Genomic DNA, 10,239 nt, shown 5'->3' on the forward strand with positions numbered 1-10,239 from the left:
GAAAATAGGCAACAATGAATTGCCTTTTGCCCTTTGTGATGTTACAACTGATTTCACCATGTCTCCATTTTTTTCTAGTTCCACTGTTGCTCAGCCATCTGAGATGCCCCCGTCTCCTCTGGTGTGGGAGTGACGGTGGAAGATAATGTACTACTGAAGATGTAATGTAGCTTTCCACTGGAGTCTGGGATTTGCAATTCTGGAGGTTAATCATGCTTGTACTGTAATTTTACTAATGAAGTTTTAAATTAACAACCACTACTTGTATGATATGAATAATATTTAGAAATGTTACTAGACTTTTAATCTTGTAAAGTGGTTGTGCTTTTAGAAGAAAACTATTTTACCCAGAGTTGCACATGTTTTACGAAGTTAGTGCAGCTGTCATGGCTCACCTCAGAACAAAAGAGAATTGAACCAAATTTGGGAGTTTGGGGTTTTGTGTTTTTGTTTTGTTTTGTTTTTTCTTTTTTAAAATGAAGTGAGATTGTTCACACATACACACATACAAAGGACAGTCATACATTTTGATATTTGAGCCATTCCTGAAAATTGTGGGTTTTCTAAAACTAAAGAATCTAGAAACCTTGCCTGCGACCAATCATGGAGCCACGTGAGCTGATGGTGGCTGCACCTGGGGTGGGGTGGGGGGAGGGGCATGCCACCTAATGATCAAGCCCTATAATTAGCTTCTCATTAGAGCCGTGACGGTAATGTGTGCTGTCTAAAATCCAATGTTGTGGGTAGAGAGAATGAGTTTGTGACTAGGAGAGACTAAACTTCTGTTTTCCTTACCCAGTATAAATATATATATATATATTTAATCTATTTTTATTAGAAGTTTTTCTGCTCTTTCTTACATAAAAGAACCCTCAAGCATGCATCTTTCATGTGTGTAAATAATTCATTTCTGGGCTAATTTCAAAAGAATCCCAACATTGCTGTATAGAGAGAGAACTAGCTTGCACATTTTAGGTCTGTGAAATTTTGTGAGACTTTTCCTGCACTGGACAATAAAAATAAATAAGTAAATAAAAGACAAAAACAAATTTAAAAAATTTTTAAAGCCACAAAAAAAAAAAAAAGGCACATAGGGAATTATGTCACACGTGTTTGTGTCCTTAGGCAAAGCTGTGGGAGTCTTGAAATGTCACAGTAGTAAATAACTTATTACTTTTTGACAAATTCTTTTTTCTGTTGGAACACTGAATTCTTCTGTGCATATGTATATATGAATACAAATTGAAGGCCTCTACCTCCTGGAGTTATACAACTTGGCTTGTTTACCTCCACATGCTGATGATGACTATTTTTTTTTTAAGTTCAATGTGGAGACTTGAAACTTGAATGTCCCTTCCAACTTTTATATTAAAAATAAAAAGACAAGAAAATTGAAGATTGTTTTTCACCTGTACAAGGAATACTAATGGATCGTCTTAAAATTGGTCTAGGAAAAAACCTTGGTGTGTGTTATGGACAATTAACTGTTAAAGTTATTGTAAGTTATCTGTATTTAGCAGAGTATTTTCATCTTGAGTGATCTGAGCTGAATTTGAAGACTATTAATAAGTTATGTTTGGAAGTTTTAACTTCAATGAAGTAATTATTTGCTGTGAAAGAAACAAACATTGAATTACTAAACAAAGATGGTGCAATATCTTTGTTTTTTTTTTATGAGGCTCCTGAGAATCAACCCAACTGAAGCATTTCAATTCACTTGAATGAGAAACGTGTTTAGTATCAAAAGAGCCCAAGAAGACACTGGTGTGAAAGGTACAATCTCAGAGGTTGGTCAATTACCGTGGCACACTTACTGGTCACTTTGTACAATGTAGATTTGAAGTACAGTGGTGAAAACATTAAATGTGACATTTGAAAAAGATGGTGTTATCAGTTTTATTTCAATTCCTTTGTTTTCTCTTCAGTACAGCTTGTATCCTGAATTTTCAAAGTTTTAAGACATTTCTTATTTATATTTCCATTTAGAGCTTTGAGGAAATTAGATATGCTTTAAAAAAATTTTTCCCAGAAACTTGAGCTTGCCAAAAACATATTGAAAACTTAACCAATATCAAAGACATGATGATTTAAATATATCCAATTTGAAAGTCTTTCCAGACCTTAGTCTAATCTAGGGGGGCCGGCCAAGTGGCTCAGTTGGTTAAGAGTTAGCTTAAGAGTGTGAGCTCTGAGCAACAGGGCTGCTGGTTCGATTCCCACATGGGCCAGTGATGCTGCGCCTGAGCTGAGCTGCCACCAGGTGGCAGGATGTCTCAGCTGGTGCAACAATAAGATTGCCTGTTTGATGGTGGGCTACGCCCACCCACAACTAAGACTGAACTCGGCACCTTGAGCTGAGCTGCCGTCCGGATGGCTCAGTGGATAGAGTGTGCGCTCTTAACAACCAGGCTGCCGGTTCGACTCCCGCATGGGATGTTGGATATGCCCACCTGCAGCTAAGATTGTAGCACAGCACCTTGAGCTGAGCTGCCGCCCGGATGACTCAGTGGATAGAGCGTGCGCTCTTAACAACCAGGCTGCTGGTTTGACTCCCACATGGGATGGTGGCTACGCCCACCCGCAACTAAGATTGAACACAGCACCTTGCGTTTAGAGGCCACGAGCTGGCGAAGGGCAGCCAGATGGCGACTGGTGCCCTCCGCAACAAAGATTGAAGAACAACACCTTGGCTGGTCCCCCTCCCCAATTCCCCAACACTGTTCCCCTCCCCCAATTCCCCAATTTTTTTAAAAAAGTCTAATCTAGGGATTTTTTTAAGCAAAGAATCCTATTTCCATGTGAATATTTCCAATATATTAAATAAACGGGGACTGCTCTGAATGAAGCCGACTGCCAAGGGGACTCAATCCTTTTCCTCCTCTTTCCTTCTTCCTGCCCCTGGCAACCCCGAGGTGCTTCCAGCTAAGGAAGAAGTTCCAGCTGGGTAGTGGTGTGCAGTTAAGACCTGACACCAGGCTGCCTAATCTCAGAGTACTTTCCCTGAGGCTGGATAAAGCAACATTACTCTTGGGTTTGTAGATGACATGTACTTCTCCATCTTTTCTTGGTTTAACAAAATGAATTGATTTTTTTTCCTGACATGGGTGAGTTGATTATTCTAACTCATCTAAATTAATACAAATACATATATTTATCCATTCAACAAACTTTTGAATACCTACTAAGTGTAAGGATTACTTATAAGAAAGCATTGTTAATATGAATTATGCTTAAAATAAGAAAAGTCGTTTTCATCACAAGAAAGTATTATGAGGGCGGGCGGAGTGGCTCATTGGTTAAGAGCTGGCTTGGGAGCCTGAGCTCTGAGCAGCAGGGACACCGGTTCGGTTCCCACATGGGCCAGTGACATTGCCCTCTACAGCTAAGATGGTGAACAACAGCTTGACCTGGAGCTGGGCTGCCGTGAATCACTGGCAACGGCATAGGCTGCAATGAGGCTGCAGTGCGCTGCCATCAGCGGCCATCCAATGGCCTGCGACCCATCTGCCTCAGCCGGGAAGAGCACAATGATAATACCAAAATGGACCAGTGAAGTGACATCCTCCACAACTAGACTGAAAAACAAAAGGACAGCAACTTGTCTGCTCGCCTTCCCCGATTCCCCAATAAAATCTTAAAAAATATATGTATGAGTTGCACATATAACACTTTGAAACTAATGTTCTTCACAAATAAGTATTAGAGAAAATATATTAACCTATTCCCAGTGGAACCTGCTTAGCTAATAACCGAGGACTTTGTGCTTTATTTTTTTTATTTAAAACTGTTCATAATTGAAAAAATGTGGAATTTCTACAGCCAGTGGAATCAGTAGGAACAGATAAGTTAGGGCTGTAATCAGCTGCACTTTGCAATTTAAGAACCCAGAAGATGGAGATAATCTCTCTTGATGACTCATAAGTTTGGAGTTTTTATTTTGTTTTTCCTCTATGATATGTCCTTTAAAATATTTTATGTCAAAATAAAAATGTTAAAGAATAGAATTCAAAATTTGCATGAATTTTGAAATTAAGGTAGCTTTAGGGGCTGTTTCCTACTATGCTCTAGTAACATCTAGACATCATGTTAGTAAATGGACACTCTTTGAATCTTCTCTACAATCCACCTTTCCTTTCTTAAACAGTCTTGCCTTAACACCATGACAGGCTCCCGTAATACCACTGTGTTTTTCTCCTTTTTAGGGGGCCACAACTTTTCCCTTACAGGTTCCTTCGCTTAATCATCACATTTGTGTTCCCTGTGCTAGGGATCAATCCTGGGTTCTCTTCATACTCTAAAGCCAAGGGTTCTTGACTTGGCTGCTTGGTAGACTCACCTGGAGAACTTTCAGGAATCCCAGTGCCTAGGCTGCACCCCAGACCTACTAAATCAATCTCTGGAGACAAGGTCAGGCATCAGTCCTGTGCTGTAGGTTTGGTTTGATTTGGTTTTGAGGTTCTCCAGTTGACACCAGTATGCAGCCAAGATTGAGATCCACTGCTGGACACCCGTGACCTCATCTGCTCTTGTGGCCTCAATGACTTAAGAGGATTATCCCAAATCTCTTACGTATATACCCAGATTTTTCTACTATGTGCCTATCAGAAATTTCCACTTGAGTATCTTACTGGCACCTCAGATATGTCAAAAATGAAATTGATAATGTTTTTCCCCTGACAACTTTATTAAATCATTCTCAGTTTTCTCCACTGGCCCTTTTTCTCCCCTTCTAGATTGGCAAAATAGTTAAGGCTTCATTCGCTAGGGCCACCCTTAGCATTTCATGAGGGATTGGGGTGGCAGGGGGAAGGAGTTTTGAGTATGCTTGGGGACAAGGGAGGCATAGTTGTGAGCTGGCCCAGGCTATAGCTCTCTCTCCTCACATTAGGATAGGACCTGTGCCAGGGTGGTACTCTTGACGACACAGCACCAGGTTCTTCTCTTTCGAGGTGGGATGGAGGAGAATGACTCGGGTTACGGTACTCCATCTGCTCCCCACCCCTCAAGCCTGCTCCTGGGCTTCACCATCCTTCCAGTTATCGAAGTGAGAAATCCGTCTTCCTCACTTCTATCTTCATCCCAGAATTCATGCACATTTTGCATTCCATTCTTTAATATACTTTTATCTTAATGTTTTCAACGACATACCAAAAAGGAAAAAAAAGGAACATTTTTCCAGTTAATGAGTTAGAGGCTGTTGAATCTTCCATTTTGGAAATCAGGGCTGAATTAAAGAGACTGAATTTAACATCTACTTTCTTACTGAAATTAAAATCTAGTTTCTGCTCTCCCAGGTTTAAAATATTTTGAGAATCAAATACATTAAGTGATAACACTTTTCCCTGCACTTTTAAGTAACTTTTATCAATTAGTGAACAATGCCTAGATACTTGGAAAGAAGTAGTAAATTATGTTTTCAGGTTGCTGTTGGTAGAACTTTTAACAAGTGAACCGTAAGAGGTCAGCGTTCATGTTAGGTAGCCGACTTCCAAGGTTTCTGATCAGTGGCCAGTCTCCTACTCCTCAGGGAAATACTCATCAGAGATCTCTAAAGAAAGATAGGTTTAGTTTAATTTTATTCTGATAATACTAATTTTCACAGCTCCTCATCCTCCCAGCCAACTATCTTTATCCAATTCTTAATTGCAGCAATCATACTGTGTGGTTTTTAAAAATGAACAGTTTTACCTTAGAGTGTTTGAGAATGCCGTACAGTTTTTGAGAATGCTTATCCTTAAGAAGAAAAATCTTGTAGACGATATTGTGAGTTCCTTTTAAAATGTGTGTGTGTGTGTGTGTGTGTGTGTGTGTGTGTAATACATTCACATGGTACAACCTACAATAGCAGTGAAAAGAAACGTATTCCCCCTAGAGGCACCAGCCCCTTTCCAGTTTCTGTCAATCATTCCAGAGATACTCTACATACTCAAGCACAACATGTACACTGCCCTGCATCTTGCCCTTTCCACCTGATACATGTGGAAGATTATTCCACGTGAAGACACATGGTTTTATTTTTTTTATTTATTTATTTCAAGATTTTTATTGGGGAATTGGGAGAAGGGGAACAGACAAGTTGCTGTCCTTTTGTTCTTCAGTCTAGTTGTGGAAGACGTTGCTTCACTGGCCCAAGTTGGCACCATCATTGCACTCTTCCCAGGTGAGGCAGATCAGTCGCCGGTTTCTGGACGGCCGCTCACAGCGGCTGCTGGCCGCTCACGCTGTCTGCTGGCTACACACGGTGGCCCATGGCAACCCACTGCAGCAGGGACTGCAGCCTACGCCATTGCCGGCGACTCACGGCAGCCCAGCTCCAAGTTGAGCTGTTGTTCAGCATCTTAGCTGTAGAGGGCAGTGTCACTGGCCCTCATATGTGGGATCCGAACCAGGGCCCTCTGGAGACCCAAGCCAGCTCTTAACCAATGTGCCACTTGGCCGGTCCTGAAGACACATGGTTTTAATTTGAGCCACTTTTTGATTATGAAGGTGAACAGTGACTAACTTGAACTTATTACCCCTTATCCTTGTTTTTATCCTTTGTCATGACATTTTTCTCTACGAAGGCAAGTAATTCAAGGTAGAACCAACTAACCAATTTTCCCCAGGTAAGCCATTGCTCATATGTGTAGTAAACATGTTTTAAAATTTTATATATATATATATATATATATATATATATATATATATATATATATAACACAAGTTTTCCTAAATGACAAGTATTCAAACCACATTTTTTAAAAACATTTTTCCATCCCACTAACCACAGTGACAAAAATCAAGGCGTTTAGGTGTCCAAACTGCCTCACTTTTGTTGATTCAGATGTAGTCCTGTCTACTCAGTTGTGTACCGTTTTTCACTCCATACTGTTTTCCCAAATTCCTATCATTCAATAGTTCTTCAGTTATTTTACCAAGAGGGGCCTTAAAAATTACTAAATCATCACACATATGGCACATAAAAACCAACAGAATGATGAAATCATTAACAACCATGCTTTCATCAAGAATCAGGTTAAGCCGAGCTAACCAGTTGTGTTCATAATTTTTTTTGAGTACAGCAAAAATATCAACTGATGGGCTGGTCGAGTGGCACGTTGGTTAAGAGTTGGCTTGGGACACCAGCTCTGAGCAGCAGGGCCCCGGTTCAGATCCCACATTAGGGCCAGTGACGCTGCACTCTCTACAGCTGATGGTGAACAACAGCTCGACCTGGAGCTGGGCTGCCGTGAGTCGCCGGTGACAGCGTAGGCTGCAGTGGAGCTGCAGTGGGCTCCTGTAAGCTACCGTGAGCACAGCCGGCATGAGCTGCCAAGAGAGGCCGTGAGCAGCCATCCAGTGGTCAGTGACCGATCTGCCTCAGCCGGGAAGAGCGCAATGATAATATCGACATGGGCCAATGAAGCTACGTCCTTCACAACTAGACTGAAGAACAAAAGGACAGCAACTTGTCTGTTCCCCTCCCCCAATTCCCCAATAAAATCTTTAAAAAAAAAATCAACTGTTATTTCCAGCAATATAGATGATTAGATGTAATAATAAAAAAGACAGGAATTTTTTATGAAATATAACAAACATTAATAGCTGAGCTTACAGAAAAAAAGGAATTCTTTAAGGACCCAAAACAAAGAACACTGGAGTCACTCCCCGAAGGCCATTTGCCAAGTAGTAAAAATAACAGCTAACACTAATAGCTAATGTTCATTGACAAATTACTATATTCCAGGCCCTGCTCTAAGTACTTTAAAATATTAAGCTTACAAAAACACTATAATGTGAATACAATTATTAGCTCCATCTCTCAAAGGAAGAAACTTAGGCTCAAACAAACAAGTTAGAGCCTTGGCTGGTAACAGCTACATGGGAGACAGGAGACATGGCCCTGGCAAGACAAAGAACTAAAACTTAGATTCCTACATATCGCTGAGACATTCAAAGGGCTATACCTTCAGTGAAAGGGCTGTGTGTGTGTGGGGGGGGGGGGATCTTACCTGCCACAAGGAAATTTATTAAAGCCCTACCTCTAGGTGGGAAAAAAGTTCCCCAAGAATTTTCAACCACAAGTTTGCCCTTACGTGTTTATTAGAGTTCAGATTTATGCTACCATCAAGGCCTGGAAAACAAAGTGAGATATTAAAGTGGCTTTCAGTTGCTCGTGCCCTGGGGTGCCTAGCAAAAGCAAACAGATTCTCTTTTGGGGGATGCATCCTTAACTGGGGCCTCAGAGGATTCCAGTAGATAAAGCCCACCCAAATATGAGCTCACAATCCAAAATTACAAAACATAAGGACATAAGCCACTATACAGCAGAGATGATTACAAACCAAGTACTTCAGATATTGAAAGTATTGGATGTAGAATAGAAAATAATTATGCTTAAAAATATTTAGAGAAATAAAGGTATCAAAAAGCCAAGCAAGGGGCCGGCCGAGTGGCTCAGTTGGTTAAGAGCTCGCTCAAGAGTTTGAGCTCTGAGCAACAGTGGTTCGATTCCCAGCCCAAGCTGAGCTGCCAACAGGTGGCAGGATGGCTCAGCTTAAAAAAAAAAAAAAGTCAAGCAAGGAATAAGTCATTGAAATATGACCAGGCAAATCTGAAAAACAACTTACACAAATGAGAAAAAAAAAGTCATTGAAAGTAAAAATAGGGTGGATACATTAAACAGCAGATTGAACACAGCCAAAGATAACAAACTAAAAGTTGAGAAAATTACCAAGTATACCTAGTATACAGCAGAAATATACAAATGTACAGAAAATAATAAAAGATTACGAGACTTGGGGAATTGAGTAAACAGTTCAAATCTATATAAAATTGGAATTTCAAAAATAAGAGGAAATATTAAAAGCTGAAATTTTCCTGGATTTCATCATAGTTAGGAATCATTGGATTTAGGAAATATAACATCATAAGCAAGATAGATAACTGCAGAATGACAGAGGAGGTCTCAAATGTAACAAAAAACTGATTGCCTAAAAAAGTAACACAGAAGCTTGACTTCTCTACAGCAACAATTGAAGCTAGAAGACAACAGAGTAAGTCAAAGTTTTGAGAGGAAGTAACTGTTAACCTAGAATTATAAAATATCATTTAGTGCAAATACACAGAAAAGAAATTTTCAGAAAACAAATTTAGTTTACTATCAACAGATCCCCACCAAAGGCAATTCTAAAGGATGTGCTTCAAGACGAAGGAAAAAGCAGACTTCCAATGCAAAAATGGTGAACAAAGAAAGTGGACACGTGGGGAAACCTAAGCCAACAGACTGCATAAAGCAATAATATCTAGTTGGCAGGGGGACAAAATAAATGAGTCATTCTTTAAACGGGGATACACATACAAGGAAAGACTCCACGAGATGCATAGGCACATATGTTTTTAAAAGTCACCTTCAATGTTTTCAACCATCCCCATCCTCCCACTTTACAAAAGAAAGACATACTTCTTACACATCTTAAATATTACTATGGTGCAACGTCCCTGTGTGTAAAAACTTCTTGGGTTGCCAAGTGAAGGGACAATTTGAAACAGGTTTTGTTTATGAAGACCTCACCTCTTTCATCTCAGTACTATTAGTACATCAATCCTGAGAGAGAATCCCTTGAAAGTAAATAGAGCATTAGGAAGAAATATTGAGATGCAGTATTTCACTCAGGCAACAAATTCATGACACAGCTCTCTGTCGTAAAATTCAAAAGTGAGATGTTTTTTATGGACACATAGAAAATGAAGTCAGACTTCCCAACAGAAGGTAAATCAGTTTTGACTCCTTGGTTTGCCAATCAGGACTTTCCAATTAGTTTATATGGTAGTCAATTTTCCATGATTAGAATTAGTTGGAATATGCAGCTCTAAAGTTCTAACAAAAATATGTTTAAAGCAAAAGATTTAAAAATTAGCAAAAAATACTGTACAAGTGTTGGTAAGAATGTGAGAAATTGGAACCTTTGTGCATTGTTAATGGGAATGTAAAATGGTGTAGCCGCTATGGAAAAGTGTGGCATTTCCTAAAAAAAAAAAAAAAATTAGCATTACCCTTTGATCCTGCAATTCCATTTCTGGGTATATATACAGAACTGAAAGCAGGAACTCAACAGATATTTGTGCACCGGTGTTCATAGCTGCCTTATTCACAACAGCCAAAAGGGGGCAACAACTCGAATGTCCATTGATGGATGAATGGATAAACAAAAATGCGGTGTATACATAACTATGGATTATTATTGAGGCTTAAAAAGG

The 10,239-nt window shown here is 39.7% G+C and overlaps 1 protein-coding gene across 1 annotated transcript in view; it reads left to right on the forward strand.

Moving 5' to 3' along the window:
* The window catches only part of NLK (nemo like kinase), a 193,648-nt gene extending 191,766 nt beyond the window's left edge, over positions 1–1,882 (forward strand). Inside the window, exon 11 of the mRNA XM_019647056.1 lies at positions 79–1,882. Coding sequence (XP_019502601.1) covers positions 79–133 — 55 coding nt within the window. The 3' untranslated portion in view covers positions 134–1,882. The remainder of the gene's footprint in view (positions 1–78) is intronic.
* The last annotated feature ends 8,357 nt before the right edge of the window (positions 1,883–10,239 follow it).

This window comes from Hipposideros armiger, unplaced genomic scaffold (assembly GCF_001890085.2).
Source record: "Hipposideros armiger isolate ML-2016 unplaced genomic scaffold, ASM189008v1 scaffold_108, whole genome shotgun sequence".
Taxonomy (NCBI): Eukaryota; Metazoa; Chordata; class Mammalia; order Chiroptera; family Hipposideridae; genus Hipposideros; species Hipposideros armiger.